A 16,350-nucleotide genomic window follows, 5' to 3' on the forward strand; every position below is an offset into this window, starting at 1 on the left:
GTTGCCTGATACACATGAAGCAAAGTTTGCTACCTTTTTAGTGAGAGATAAGTTAATAATAGTATCCGTTAGGTCATCAGAACTGTTGTTGTTGTCTTGATTTGGTGAACTTAAGAAATGTCTTGCCCGTTCAGCAAAGTCGTTGATCAATTAGGCTTGATTATCAGCTGCTGTTCAGGAACTGAGGCTGTGCCCTCCCCCGCGTGGGAGAGAACGAGCCCTGACCCGTGAGAGCAAAGAAAATTGAACCTACATCTCACCCTGAAGTCTGCAAAAATGTCAACTCATGTTAGAAGGTCTTTTTCCAGTAATAACATTCTTACTGTTGAATGTATTTTGATCATTTTAGCATGACCTTAAGACTGAAGATTTCAGCAGCATGAGTGCTCCACTGTTGTATGAAATGTTTAAATCAAAGTCAGGATTCCCACTACACCTTGCTGTCCGGCATCACAGAGAAGATGTTGTTTTTCTTTTCCTCATTGAGTTTAACTCACAGGTGAGAATGAAGAATGTTGAAAATAAAGCAATATTAAGTCAATTTAAATTTTGAAGACAAATTTTTTCCTTTTTTAATTTTCTCATTTGAAAATCCATTGAAAGAAAATCATGGCATTTTAAAGTGGTTGCAAGCCTGCTTTTCATTTGAGAATCACAAAGGTGAAAGTGTTTTGCTTGAATGTGATCATAGAGACCTTACTCCCATGCTAAATTAATTGGTTTGGCTCTTCATTTTGCCTTTGGGGAAGTGCATTGACCATGCTAAGGGCAAGCTGGAAATTAAAACTGTGGTTTTATAGTACAGTTGAACCTCTCAGTACGCACACCTCTCTATTATGGACAGTTTCCTATGTACCGACAAAATTCTCCTACATTTCCTCTTAAAAAAAACCTCTATAATACGAACCCTCTCTAATACAGACAATGGACACAAAATCTCAGCCCTTGGGAGCAAATTCATACAAACTTAACATCTTTATTACAGACACTCCGGGACAAGGTGTCGATAATTTGTGGTATATGTACCATTTCCTGACAGCAGTTACACAAACATTGACACTTTATCAGTCAGCGATACCAATACCAGAACATGTCTTAGGCAAAGTATTTCATTTTGTTCCAAAATTCGTATGTACAGCATGTAACTGAGAAGTACAATAACAATCAATTTATATTCAGAAATTAACAAGACACTGAGTTTTGGGCTTGATTTTACTTACTGAACACTCTAACCTGTCAGTGGGGTCTTAAAAGTGATCTAATCATAGTGACCTCTCTAATATGGACACCTCTCTAATACGGACACTTCGGTCTGTCCCTTAGGTGTCCGTACTAGAGAGGTTCGACTGTAATCATATGCCACAGGGTTACTAACCAGGCTTCAGATTATTCATGTGTACTTTGGAGTGTATACATGTAACTTTCAGACTATTTTCCACCATAGTGACCTCTTATTAAAGTAACACAGAAGAAACACATTCTGAGAAGATACATTTAGTATTTTAATTAAAAAACTCCATTAAATGCTTCTCATTCTAGTTACCTGGCAAACTGAATGAACTGGAGCCTTCCAGTGGACAAGTACCTCTACACATTGCACTCACAGAACAACAAGAAAGCATTGCAAAAACCTTAGTTGGTCATGGCTGTGATGTGAACATGGCAGATATTGATGGCCAGTGTTTGTTACACAAGGCTATTTTGCAAGGAGATGAGTTTTCTGCCATATTTCTTATCAAGAATGGAGCACGAACTAGTGCTGCAACACAAAGTGAACATGTGACACCATTACACTTAGCTGCTTCATACAAGTGAGTGCATAGCTTGGGCAGCCAGTGAGAAGAAAATTTCTGGCAATGCATGAGAGAGAAGAGAGGAGAATTTCCCTTCCCTCTCCTTTGCCTGCCCTGTGCTTTCCATTCCCCTCCCCTTTTGAATTTCAGCCATACAGGCTTGTGAGTACTCTTAAAATCATTTCCAAACTCTAGAACATGATGTTAATTCCTCCAATAGTTCAAAACCTCCAAGTTCAGTAAATGGCCACAAATTATACTAATACAGTCAAACCTCTCGGGACAGACACCTCTCTATTACAGACTGTTTCCAATGTCCCAACAAAAATGATGTCATAGTAATGACCTCTTTATACGGACACCTCTCTAATACGCACACTTGGCTCTGTCCCTTCAGTGTCTGTTTCAGAGAGGTTCGACTGTACTTATATATGTGATGTCTGTAATAGCAAGGAAGCCTTAAAACCACTTGACATTCATTTGAATCCAAAGAAAAAAAGGAGCCAAAATACAGGGCTCGAAATTAATGCTCGCAAATTCGCAAAATCGGAGTGATTTTGATAATCTGTGAGTGAGAAAAATGTCCACTAACAAACGTTTGTGAGTTAGAATCATCCATGTCTGTCAGGACAACGACAAAGGAGACCAAAATATTATTTAATACCTTTTTTATTAAACTTTTCAGCTCAATAATAGACTGTGTGAAATATCAGTTCTAATCTTTATAACAGATATGGTCACTGGCATTTCAAAGGGATAGAATTTGCTAGTGGTCTCATCAGTTTGCTAGTGGAAAAAAATCTTACTAGCAAAACTTTGCAAGCGCACTAAAAAGTTAACTTTGAGCCCTGAAATAGTCCCTTTGTAAGAAAGTAAACCTATTCGTTGGTTATGATTTAAACCCTGGATAAATGTTAGCTAGCCTTCAGCAGCATGGCCCAAGTTTACAGTTAAAGGAGATTACCATAAGCTGTCATTACATTGATAATCTTGCGCTGTGCACAGGCCTTGGTCTGCATCTGCCACTTCTGAACGAAGCAGTTCCCTTACAATGACTTCATCAGAAGGAATGGCACGAATTGCTGAGTTGCTGCTACAAAATGGTGCTAATGTTGATGCACAGGACAATGAAGGAAGGTAAGCAAGTAACCTTTGAGTAATAGCGTAAATGCTCGAATTAGCGCCCCCTTTAGGAAGCATTCCGGTTGTTTTTTGACGGAAATGATGTTGATTTGGGGAGGGTATAAATAAGGGGTAGAAAGGGTATACAGATAAACTACAATCATGGACAAAAGTCTTGGGACACTTTCACATTTCTGGGGCGTTTTCCAATTCAAACAGATCCAACCCCTTCCCTCACCCCACAAACAATGTTGGACGCGTGTATCCAGAATTTTTTCCGTGTTTCAACTTTGTATAGGGTGGGGGGAGGGAGAACCACAAGAAAATTTCGAAAAGGATGCACTGTTTTAAGAGGGGACCGAGAAATGACAGAAAAATACGAATATTGCAGTATTGTCACAATGACTTTTGTCCAGGATTGTAGTTAGTCCGCTAATGGGATCAGAGGCACCTTGTTGTGGTGGTGGACTCTCTGGTATTTGTCTAGTCTAATTATTCACCTCATATTTTAACTTTTAACAACCTCTAAATCCAACATTTTCTAATTTTCCAAAATTTTAAACACCCCCCCCCCCTAATTTTTATTCTTTAAAAACGTTCAAAAAAATCATCCAAAAATTTTTCAAAAATTATTGAACGAAGGACTCCAACTTAATTGAGTCATTTTTTGATTGAATGAAATCTTGGCTAGATATTTGAGAAAAAGGGCGGGAATCAACTAAAAACAATGCTTTTAAACATACTGCCCCCTCAAATAGCCCTCCCTTTTCGCTGAAAATATTATATAAGTGCCCCCGTCGAATAAGCGCTTCCTTAACACCTCTCCTTACTGAATATACGGTATACAGTGTGTTTATCTTCAATTGTTATAGGGCAAAATATACAGAATGTCCTTTTTTTTTCGGTCGAATTTCAAAGAGTCGGTTCCGCTGATATTTTTAGTGACAAAACTTGGTTACACCGGACCATTCCAAGCCAAGAATGTGTACCACTTATACAACTTTGGGAAAAAGCTGGAAAATACGTCCTAGTTTTCTTGTTTTAATTTTGTTACGGTTTTTGTTCATTATTGAAAAAAAAAAAAAGACATACGTTATCTTGTAGCGAAGATTTTCAAGAATGAAAATAGGACCTCCTCCTTATGGCGCCTCGGGCGCCTATTCGAGTTTTTACCGCCGGTACTTGTTTTGTCAACTATAGCTTCAATGAATAACCTCGAAGATAAACATTACGTTTTTTTTATTGATTTTAGCTTTTGTTTTTCAGAACTGCTCTACACAGATCCATCGAAGCTCAAAATGACGCTGTTTTGCATGTCCTCCTTCAGAAAGCCAAGTAAGTGTGTAGTCTAATTGGAGATTTGAGCTTTCCAAGTTTTTAAAGTCATTTCCTGGAATTCTCTTTAAGTCTCGAATCTGCACCGTAAGTATTAAAACCTAAAGCTCTAACCTACTTATTTAGTGCACCGAGAAAGGTGGCTGCAAACTTTGGACCTGAAGAGTATTGGAACAGTTTTGAACACAAAGAGTGAAAATTGGGTACATTATCTTTAATTTGATTACCTTTAATCCCCCTACTACTTCTTCATAACCAGCTAGCACCGTGGAGGTCTCCATATGGGGATATCGTGAGTAGTCACGCGCGCGCGGCACGCGGAAGGAGCCGAGAGAGCGATGGGCGGCATAAGAAAGGAAAGCTTGCAAAGATCTCTGATACTTTTTCCTTTCCTCTGCGAGTCGTGGCTTTAGTGCTGGCTTTCGTGATCTCTCAATGATCACCTCTTTGGCCACATGAAATGGAGAACCTCAGCGTTCGCATGTTACACTAAATGAAACAGTAGACCTCCAAATCCAAAGAAAAATAGTAGCTTTCTCTTGTATTGGGGGCGCCTTTGAGCCTCTTCTTATAAAGAACTGGCGTAGAGAATGTTATTTGTAAGAGGCTGTTCAATTGGTTTCAGACTCAACCTTGAGCTACGAGATAATAAAGGTCGGGTCCCACTGTGGCTGGCATTGTCACGTGACACAAAAGTTGATCCACTGGATGAAGACAGTCTGGCGGCCAAGCTGGTAAAACATGGGGCGAGTCCTGATGCAGTCAATAATATCACTGGTCAGTAGTCTTGCAATCACATGCACTCAGATAAAACATCCTATATATTTCTTTATTTTCTATAATCCATGTGAAAAAAAGCATTTAAAGTGAAACAATGAACCTCAGTGTTCAATTTTCAATGTTCAAATCGTGATTTACCCTTGGACAGTAAATGGGTGTTATAAGATTTTTCGGGTCCTTCAAGTGGAAAATCTCCGGAGGCAATGGCCCCTCTGAACAGGTAGTCCTATTTCCCGGTCGGAATGTACCAAACGGAAATTCGTGTTCCATTTCTTCAAACCATCTTTGATACCAGTTTCAGGCTTTCGCGGCCGTTTTGGTAAATGGGACCGATTGGTGCAAATGGTAAACGTGATTTCTCGGTCAAATCCTCGGTCACGCTTGTAAATAGCGAGCTTGTTGCCTCCTGCCAGTAAGGGTTTTCAATCTTGTTATATGGAATGTTTTAGTACAAATCAGTGAATAGCAATTTTCGCGCGTTTTGATTGTCTCCCATAACTGGGAATATCCTTGGCTATTCACTGTTTTGCGAGAGGGGCCAAGAGGGGGTCTCATTTCGAGAAATTTTCGGAAGACGAAATTTGAGCGATAAATGAGGCAGTCGTACAAACAAAAACCAAAAAAGCGACGAACTTTGGCTTGTCGGTGTTTACTGGTAGGTAGAAAACTATTTTCATGCTGAATTTGCAAAAATACTCGTAAAAATGCACTTGACAAAGTACCCGAAATCTTTGTAAATTGTAAACAAACTTCCCACTAAGTGACGTTTTTAATTTACAAAAAGTTACTTTTTTTTCATTTTTATCCAACTGATTTGGTAAATACTAAAACAACTGTCCCTCTCAGAGTCGGTGTTTTGGAATATTTGCTTCTAGTTATTTGAATGAAGTGCCTGTAAACTAGCTGGCAAGCTAAGTGCAATTACCTCTAAAAAACGCTCTATCTGAATGGGATTCGGATTACTTCTTTCGAGGAAAACGCAGCTTTAGTGCTCAGAATCAGAACCTTCGTTTTCAGAAGGAGAAACTTCAACATGTAGGTTTGGTTAACAGTTTTGTTTACGCCCCTCTCAGTCTCTATTTCGTTTTCAGGTGATTCATTGCTGCACATGGCGGCTGCATGTGGTCGAGAGGAAGCCGGCCTGTTCTTAGCGTCACATGGAGCCCAACCTAATCACACAAACAAAAATGGTGAAATGCCTTTACACGTTGCCGCTAGAAAGGGGCTCGCTAATCTCGTCTCCGAACTTCTTAATAAGTAAGTGTTGCTGGTATTTGTATCTGTTTAACGCAGAAACAAGATTTTGCGGGTGACTCTGGGTTCCAAAGGTGTATGCTGTCGATCTTCTGATGCATTCCGAAAGTTTGTCATTTTTACACTTCCAAGTGGTCTACCTATGGTTACTAACGAGAAGAATTTCTGAGGATTTTGTTCTCTTTAATTTGGGGACAAGCCTTTTTGACAGGAGGGGTGGGCAGTAGAAAAGATTGTCTTCATTAACTGTAGAGACCTTGTTCATTAATGACGGCAGTTGAATTACATGGATCATTCACCCTTGGAGAGCAAGGGATGGCGAAGCGATGAGAGCACTCGCCTCCCACTAATGTGGCCCGGGTTAGAACCCCGGCATGGGTGCCATTTGTGGGTTGAGTTTGTTGTTGGTTCTCCCCCTTGTTCCGAGAGGTTTTTTGCTCTGGGTACTCCGGTCTTCCCCCCTCCTTAAAAACCAACACCTCCAAATTCCACTTCGATTTGGAACGCACAGACACATTCCAACGAGTTCTTAAAACTTCTGACTGCTCCGTAGCTAAGCAAATTACACTGAGGTATTTATTTATTTGTTCATACTTGCCTCATTAGCGTTTGCAAAACTCCTAACAACTTGTACTTTGAATAAAACACTACGTGTCATTACCATAAAGCAAACTGAAGAAGATTGCACAGGTAAAAAAAGACGTGTGCTCGGATTTCTAACCAGGGTAGCTTCAAGCTCTCAGTGAGCTATGTATAACAGCGTCTGTGGAGTACAATTACCAAAATGTTCTATCTTTTTTTCGTCTCTTTTTAGTGGTGCAAACCCAAATGCCCAGACGATAGAAACAGAAGAAATGAAAGTCAAAGTCGCAGAAAGAGCCCAGGCAAGGGAGACAGCAAAGAAAGAAGCTCGACAAAAAGCCGTGGAAAAGTTCTTTGAAATTCAAACGGCCAAGGCAGCGGAGAGAGAAAAAGAACTTGAACGGCAAAAGAAAGGCCAGAAATTACCATCGACCCAAGCTAAACCATCGCCTTCGTTTTTTTCAAGCATCAAGTCAAATAAAATGAATTCTTTTGAGCAGGATTTGGGTCATAGCACCAATCCATTTGATGAAGATAGCAGCAATCCGTTCCTTGAGGACATCAAAGCAGCCTCTGTCGCGGCCTCTGTTTTATCGTTTGGTGGAAACCCTTTTGATGATCCTCCAAGTTTGGGTGAGTCGAGTAAAGCCGTCTCCTGGTAACCAAGTAACAATTCTTGGTATATTTAACTAATCAGCCAAAATTGCAGTATTGTTATGGAAAGATGATTCCATTTCCCTAAGTGCGTGAAATAAATTACCGTTTTTGTGACAGTGCAGTTGCCATGTAGTAAGTGAACTGACGAAAAACTCAAACTAAAGCCGCTAAACGAGGAAGAGAAGCGAAGAAACAGTGGAAATCCATCCTGAGTGCATTTTTGTTGGCAGTGAAACCTTCTGCAGCACCCTAAAGGCAGAAGATACCGTAAAATTCTGAAAATAAGCGCCTCCATGTTCAAGCCCCTCCAAATATAAGCCCCCCCCCCCAAACTCGTAACGCAAAAAAACCTCCGTTAAATCGCCCCTCCAAATATACCCCCCCCCCCCGCCCCCCACCTCAAACTCGTAACGCAAAAATCCCTCCGTTAAATCACCCCTCCAAATATAAGCCCCTCGGGGACTTGTATTTGGAAATTGCCCTCAAATACAAAGTAAAACAAAGCAAAACCGATAAATTTACTTCCAACTATAAGGCTAGCCCAATCGATTTTGAAACGTAAATTTCCCTCCATAGATAAGCCCCTCCGAATATAAGCCCCTCTAAAAATAAGCTCCTCAAAAAGGGCCTTTGAAAAATATAAGCCCCGGGGCTTATTTTCGGAATTTTACGGTAAGACAAAAGGCAAATGATATTTTCTGCACCAGATAAAAAACGTATGGCCTTCGTTTCTATCTAAACCAGTCGAATACGTTTTATAAGTGTGCGGGAGACATTTCGTGCTAGTTCAAAGGATAGGCACATGTAGAACATGTCTTTCAAGTGAAGCCCGTTTATAAAGGCTTGTTTCCATATAATCACTACGATCGTTCAGATCGCTGGACTTTTTTCGGTGATCGTAGTTGAAAATAGCCTGCGTAGCGGACGTCGAAAGGGGGAGGAGATTGAATGGAAGGGGAAAATGGAGGGGGATTGGGGTTAGAGGGTTTTTCCCCCTCCCCCTCCCCTTCCCCTTTCTGCGCCGGCCACACAGGCAAAGTTAAAAATGGTTTCTGAGACAGTATTCTGGGTTTTTTTAGAAACCAGCTCAATGCCAGACACCTTTTCAAGAGAAACCAGTACAGTAGCAGCCTCTGATTCCGACACTGCTCAGACACCAACAGAAGACACGATCAACAATCTTATTGAAGATTTCCAGCTTTATCAGGATCCCTACCTTACAGCTGTTATAACAGAGTGCCATGGACGGACTCCACTTCACATCGCGGTATCTGATAAACACGAAGATGTTGTCAACTGTTTTATAGATTTCCAAGGTAGGTTTTAATTGTTTTATTTCTCCACATTTTGTTCGTACTCGATCTTTCTGCAATAAGTCGTCATGACGACGACGACGACGACAACGACGATGATGATGATGATGATGATGATGATGATGAGGACGATGATGATGATGATCCTCCTCCTCCTCCTCGCTGGAAGTATTTTGAAGGTTGTATTTGCCTTATCTTTTAACTTTCGTTTCTGTTTCGTTCATGGAGTCAATGTTAGTCTGGATTTCACAGTGTTCTTACTAGGATTTCGTACACTGGGGTCCAAAGGACCCATAGAGAAGCTAAAACGGGGTCATGAGGGAGAAAAGCGCGTCGCAATTTTTAGATACAGTTAAATCCGTGTTTTCACAGGTCTGAATCTTAGATAATGATGAGTGTTTTTTAAGACGCCATAACCAATTAAATTTTGGCTTCTATTATAAGGAAATGTACGTATGTGTACGTATGTTTACGTACGTTTTGTAATGCGTTTTATATCCTTCTTTCCGCCCCTGGGACCCCTTAGGCTAATTATCGCGTGGCATTTCCCGAAAAAGTGCGTCAATGCCGCAATGCTGCGGTCTGGTAAGAACACTAATTTCAGTTCCCAAATGTTTGTTTTCTTGTTTTGATCTTTTCATTCTTGTCGTCCTTTTAACCTGTGTTTGTGTTTAGCTCAATGTTTACTTTAAATTGTTTAATATTTTTATCTTGGCCTTGTTATATGTGCGACTTGTTTCGGGTTGCTAATCAGCGTTTTTAGTTTTCCATTGGTTTGTGACCTCTGGTCAGTGGTAGCCCTGTGGCTGCAGTTATACCGAAACATTACTCTCACCGAGTTTACCTTGTTTTTGCTCCTACGGACAGCTTACCCAAACATGTCCACAGTTTTTACATTGGGTTTATATTGGGCCGACTGTTTCATTTGTCAGGTTGTCTGGGTAGAGGTGGTCGTCTTCCCATTGTACCAGACTTCAATCTATCCGATAGTGAGGAGCAAACTGCTCTGGAGTTAGCCCTGTGTACAGGACAAATGTCTGTTGCCAGCAGGTTGCTGGAAGCTGGGGCGAATATTGAGGTACAAACCACCAGCGGATTAACACTTCTTCACAAGGCGCTAAGAAGAGGTGACAATGCTGCCGCGCTTTTTCTACTGGAAAACGGAGCTGATATTAACAACAGGTATTCTAGACTACGAGTAGTCCCCATTTTTCCTCAGGGATAGTAAAGCGAGCGAAACGCGACCGCGCGTGAAACTCACCCCACGCGAGAAAGGCGAGACGTGTCGCCTTTCTCGCCTGGGGAAATCTTCACGCCCTCTCGCCTTTGGTTGGCTCTAGTCTCTCTGAGGAAAAATGGGGACTTCTCGTAGTCTACAGGTATTCACCTGGGCCTGCTTATCCCAGCACTTGTAACTACAGTTAAACCTCGCTTTACGGACACCCGGTTTATACGGACACCTCATTATTACGGACAGTTTGCTTTGTCTCTGGGGAAAGAAAGCGCTTACATTTTCACTTAATTCAACCCGCTTAGTACGGACACTTTTTATGGCCCCTCAGCGTCCGTATTAACGGAGTTTGACTGTACTTGTTTTTTGTCAACGGAAGTTCAACTTGTTAATATATAAATTTTCATATTTTTAATTCCATCATTATGGGCTTAAGTTTCGGCAATACGGTCCTGCATGTGTCGCTAGCCTCCGATCCCACACCAACCTACTTGAAGGAACGGGTAACAAAGCCATAAGAACGTTTGCGCGGAAGGCTATTTTTTCCGGGCTCTGTGCCAGAATTTCGGTGTCTTCGAACGTCCGGCGGGTCGTACGGCTCTTGTAATCTTGGATTGGGTAGAATTTCCTAAGCTTGAATCGGCTTATGTTAATGATTATTTTGACGTAAACAGGTAAAAACTAGTCTCTATTTTTTTTTTATCGTGTTAAACCAGATTGCATTTTTTTGTGAGCACGTCGTGTTTGCTGTGACTGGCGTGATGTACTAGTAAAAACATATAGGTTTAGTGTTTCTAGTTTCTTTGTGAACTAGAACAACCAATTCTACCTTCCATTTCTCATTATTTTGTTATTTAGAACCAGAAAGAACAAAACACCACTTCAGCTTGCAATCCAGTGTCACCTGCAGCCCGTTGTAGACGCTCTTTGTAAGAAAGGAGCAGATTTGAATGGCTGTGATGAGGAAAATAATTGTCCATTGTGGGTGGCTTTGAAGAGTGGACAGCAAGATATCGCATCCACCCTGGTGAGTTAAAGTTTTGAAATCCGATTTTCCTCATTTCTGCTAGCTGGTCAATACAAAAATCTACCACAGTTTTGTCAGTGTTGCTGAAGAGCCATACGTTTCCTTTTAGGTTTGAGGCAATACCATCGACCGCTACAACGAACCAACACTTTTTTCGATGATTTTGGGCTGTCTTGATTTACAGTATCCTCCCTTAGGGTGGATTTCCACTGTCGCGAAATTTTTACTTGCGTACACGTAAAAATTACGTGCGTAAATAGAATGGAGGCAATTTATGAAAGGTCGCGCGTAAATCTAAAAGTTGAAACTTGCTCAACTTTACTTTTACGCGCGACAAGTAATACGTTGCCTCCATTTTATTTACGCGGGTAGAATTTACGTGCGAACGGACGTAATTAAACACGCGATATGTGAAATTCACCTTTACCCTAGTGTACGTTTTTATATCTCTTAGTGGATATATAAGAGACCGCAAAAACTTGTCATTATCTTATATAACAAAAAACTCGTTATTTGTCATTAGGTGAGGTATGGCTGCGACACAGACGCGTGGAATTTGGGTCCTAATGGTTGTACCCAGTCCCTTCTGCATCGTGCAATCGGAGATGGTGACGAGCCTTCAGCGTGTTTTCTTATTCGAAGTGGCTGTGATATCAACAGGTAAATGTGTCAGTACAAATGCAGCGCTAGGTAGTGCGGGAGGACCGCGTTAGGAATGGCGCTTGGCTGCAGAGCGGGAGGTCACGGATTCGATTCCCGTTTCGGGCCAATACTCAAGGCCTTTAAATAACTCAGTTAGAATTGAAGGTAATGTCTTTTACCTGCAAACGGCTAGGCCTTCGCGTGGCTCGGGTGACCACGTAGAAATGGCGTGCGGTCCCGTTTCCAGTTGGAGACGTAAAAAACAGGCCCCAATTAGTACTTTTTTGCTAAATACATTGACCCTCAAATGAAGTGCTTTCTTACCAAAGTGAACATGATCTTTGCAGTAGAATGCATGAACAACCTAAGTGGTTGAAAGAGAACCTGAAAAAATTCAGACTTGGCCAGGAATGGAACCCTGACCTTAGCAATGACCAGACGCAACGCTCTATCCATTTAGCTAATCAAGCCAACTAGAGAGCAGGCCATTGTTCGTAATATACCCGATAGTTCCACCATCAGGGTTCGATTCATTGTCAAACTAGAATTTTTCAGGTGTTATTTTTTTCAGCCTCTTAGGTCTTTCTGCGAAGATCATGGCTGCGAGACAGGCAACCTCGTTCGATTATTCTCTCCTACCCGTTCCTACGGAGCTCCGTAGGGACGGGTAGGAGAGAACTTTGGGAACGAGGTTGCCCCTCTCTTTTTAAAGCTATTTTTGGCACTAGAGTCCATTTGTAAGTTCTATCAGTGAAATCAGTGGGGTTAAAATTCCTGCTTGTAAGATATTCGCTTAACCTCCTCTATTCTCGGTTGTTTTCCAGTCCCCGACGGCCAGGTCCTGACGGCGAGGGAGGTGTGGAAGCCTGGGATGGAATGACTCCCCTTCACTTAGCATGTGAAGGCGGTTTAGATAACGTACTGCAAACGCTAGTGGAACATAAAGTCAACGTCAACAGCAAGGTTTGTCATTGCTTGAAAAGAGAAAAAAAAACCATTCTGCAATGTATGATCTACGTATGCAAGCATTATAAACACGTGACTGCCTGTCAGGACAATAAGGGCAGTTTCCGGGGTGGAAATTCTCCATTTTGTTCTTGTCATTTTCTTAAATAGCAATATACAAAGAAATATATAATTTTATTATTGACGATAGGTCCTACCTTGCACGAATCTCCTGTAGCTATGTGGCAGAGCATATGGACTGGTAACCAAAAGTCCTGTTGGGAGAACTCTGAGTTCTTTTTGACGAGTTGAAACATGTTTGGTCCAGTTTTGAGTTCTCCGTGGCCGCTAAATAGAAGCCCTGAAATGGTATTTTTACAGGGATAGCCTCCATTTAAAGAAATTTACTGTACTCAGAAATTCCAGCGAGAGGAAGACCTGATTAGAACTCTGTCTATTGTTTATTTTCGAGGGCAAATTCCTGCAGGTATTTGTAAATATTTTAACCTAGGTTGAGGCATATCCTGTACCAATGGCAATGCGTCACTGATGCTTGTATGCACTATTCAGCGGTAAATTTAAACACGAATTGGTACTATCCTCGTACATTATATTTCGTTGCGCAAGGTAGTGGTTTGGCATTTGTTATCTGTATATCTTATTGATTGTTCCAGGATTCCGAAAGTCGCAGTCCAATACATATCGCCATCACTAGCAAACATCCCATGGTCACCAGGCTCCTACTCAGTCATCCTGAGTTGAACATGAACGTCACGGACCGCTCAGGACAGACACCATTCGCAGTGGCGCTGAGAACACGTGATCATGAAGCCGCAGGTGCAATTCTGGCACGTGAACCAGGCGCTGCTGAGCAGGTGATTTTACAGAGAAATTTTTAGCGGTAGCTATATAAGCGCCGTTTCTCTGGAACCGTTTAAGTGAAAGATACCAGGTGAACAATGACAGCTCCCAGGAGTTTTACCCCTGGGGGCACCGATTGTTCAAAGGTAGATAGTGCTATCCACTGGATAAATTTCTATCCAGTGGATAGCGAGATTTGATTTCGAAATTTTTGTCCACTTGATAGTGATTTATCCGGTGTATAACACTATCCAACTTTTGTGCAACCGGGTGCCTGGACTTAAAAAGGTTTACCGCAGCGTCCCCTGTAGCCCATCCCGATTGTGAGGTACCCGTTTATAGACCTTCATGGTTTGAAACTAGCTGTTTCTGTTAAATAATAGAACAAAGGAGTTGTTGCACAACAGCTCCGCAGTGGAAATCGCTCAAAAAGATAAAGAGAAAGAAAATTTCAGCACACTATCAGTATCTTCTGCCTGAAGTTGTTACTCTAAGGATATTTGGATCAATATGTGTGGTGTTTCAAATTCAACAAGTTTGTTGATTTCTAAAGCATGACGTAATTATCTGGGTCAACAGATTAGCAAACCTATGTACATGATTGATCGAAACGTATGGTGGTCGTTTTTAACGTTCAGTGATGAGAAGTTAAATGTGGGGCGTGTTCCAAATTCCAATCCCCTGACCACTTTCTCGTCGTTGTCACACCTTAAATGGCTGTAGAACGAAAGACAAAAACTAAAATACTTTTTCAAGCAAGATTTGTTTAGTTTAACCAAGCCTGATTAAGCAGCCGAAATTTCACGACGCCACCACTGTTTCCCGACGAAATGACGTCAGAGAAACGAGTGCAGAAATTCCATACTGATGACGTGTCACTACCCAGATCCGGGCTACAGCTTCTATTTGGCTGAAGCAAATTTCCTACGCGCCACTGAACCAATCAGGAGCACTATCTGGACCTGGGCAGTTGACGCATCATCGGTGTGGAATTTCTTCGCTCGACTCTCCGACGTCATTTCTCGTGGAAACCAGAGTTGGCGTCGCGGAATGTGGGCTGTTTTCTCAGGTTAAGTTTAACCGTGTACTCTTCTCATTATTTTCAGTTTGATTCCAAGGGCCGTAACTTTCTTCACTTAGCCATACAAAATGTTGACGTGGAAACCGTGTTGTTTCTCATCGGCGTCTCAGCAAATGTTAATTCTCGAATTCAGGACTCTTCTCATAGAACACCGCTGCATTTGGCTGTTAACGCAGGCTCGGAGATTATTGTCAGACATTTGGTAAGCTGTTAAGATTTTCAAGTTTGATTCAGGATTTCAAAACGCTCTGGGAAGTGATAGCATGTGTGATAGATGTATCCTCGTACTTATGACTTATTGGGATAAGGACTGGCTAAATCAATGAAAGAAACAAAGTTTTAAGTAATACAATGCATTGCTTCAAACAATATGCAACCCATATTTTCTTAATAAGCATCTCAAATGGGGTGGCGCGAACTTTTGATATTCCAATCGAAATTTTCGGTTTCCCCATATTAAAGGCAAGAAGCTACCAAGTCAAGAAACAGGATAAAATCACGCTCTATTATCTTAGTCTTACTTCTTATATAGTATGCGAAAGCAAAGCTGAGTTTCAAGTCAGCAAGGAGAAAGAAACGGTTGGGTGGTCTGCTTATATTTTACTATTTTTAAGCAAGATTTTAAGGAGGAAATATACTTTACTCGAACTTCAAGAATTATTTATGTCTCCTTGTGATTTTCTCTTTTGCCTAATTTTCCAACAGCTACTTGCTGGCAGTAGGGTCAATGAAGCGGACAAGCATCGTCAAACCTGCCTGCATTTGGCAGCAGCTAATAATACAGCCTCTATCATCAGTGTGCTGCTGGAAAATGGCATTGATCCTGACGCTATGGACGAAAAAGGAAATAATGGTATGATCGATGTCTATTATTTACTGCCAATAATGCTTCGGTAAAAGGAGCAACAAAAACGTGCAACTTGTTTCGCATCATTGCTGCAAAATAAGTTGAAAAGCAATGTTGCTCGTTTACCATCCACGTCCAAACCTGTCTTGCAACAAATCAGGTTGTTGAAGGTGGCGAAAAGTTGTTGCAGAAAGTAAGAGTAGTTCTACTTTTGGTAACAAAATCTGTACATGTTTCGCTTTTTTCCGGTCCTTGCCAAACTTGTTTTTGTAGCAAGTGACGTAACTCCTACGTCATTTAATCCAATAAGAAGTCAGTATTCACGCAACTTGCGGCAACCTTTATTTACTGCAAAACAGGTTTGAACGTGGGTGATAAAACACGCAACATTGATTTTAAACACGTTTTGCATAAATGTAGCAAAACAAGTTGCACGCTTTTGTTGCCGATTTACCGTACATTGAAAAGCGCCGCGCACAGTCTTAAGGTATCTTTGGTATTCGGTACTTCCACGTTGCGCCATAATGCACTGTTTGCCCCTTCCTTTCCTTTCGCCCTCCCCTCCCCTCTCCCCTCAAACTTTGCATAAGCATAGATTTTAATTTGTCAGTAGGACTTCAATTTGTCCAAGAACGTCGGAACGTTGTCTCGTGCTAAAATTTCTTAAAATGATTGTAAGTAATATCTGATCGCCGTTTTTTTTTAAGTCAAATATTTTTTTATAGCCAAATATTTTATAAATCTTTTAAACTTACAATCGTCTCAACAGATATTGAAACAATGCTCATGCAAAGTTGGGGGCAAACGTCGTGTCACAGGTTATGTGAAAGTGGCGAACTATGGGGTTTTCAAAAGCAACGTCAACCGCGACGGCTACAAG

General features: G+C 41.3%; 1 protein-coding gene across 1 annotated transcript in view; it reads left to right on the forward strand.

Annotated features, from left to right (window-relative positions):
• Positions 1-16,350, forward strand: part of LOC140951946 (rabankyrin-5-like) — a 29,635-nt gene that overhangs the window by 7,439 nt on the left and 5,846 nt on the right. Inside the window, exons 6-20 of the mRNA XM_073401329.1 lie at positions 350-499; positions 1,540-1,811; positions 2,799-2,930; positions 4,182-4,250; positions 4,876-5,027; positions 6,122-6,287; positions 7,099-7,499; positions 8,603-8,839; positions 9,769-10,018; positions 10,926-11,094; positions 11,618-11,754; positions 12,561-12,699; positions 13,356-13,556; positions 14,649-14,825; positions 15,329-15,476. Of these exons, the coding sequence (XP_073257430.1) occupies positions 350-499; positions 1,540-1,811; positions 2,799-2,930; positions 4,182-4,250; positions 4,876-5,027; positions 6,122-6,287; positions 7,099-7,499; positions 8,603-8,839; positions 9,769-10,018; positions 10,926-11,094; positions 11,618-11,754; positions 12,561-12,699; positions 13,356-13,556; positions 14,649-14,825; positions 15,329-15,476 (2,800 nt within the window). The remainder of the gene's footprint in view (positions 1-349; positions 500-1,539; positions 1,812-2,798; positions 2,931-4,181; positions 4,251-4,875; positions 5,028-6,121; positions 6,288-7,098; positions 7,500-8,602; positions 8,840-9,768; positions 10,019-10,925; positions 11,095-11,617; positions 11,755-12,560; positions 12,700-13,355; positions 13,557-14,648; positions 14,826-15,328; positions 15,477-16,350) is intronic.

The sequence above is a fragment of the Porites lutea genome, chromosome 11 (assembly GCF_958299795.1).
Source record: "Porites lutea chromosome 11, jaPorLute2.1, whole genome shotgun sequence".
Classification (NCBI taxonomy): Eukaryota; Metazoa; Cnidaria; class Anthozoa; order Scleractinia; family Poritidae; genus Porites; species Porites lutea.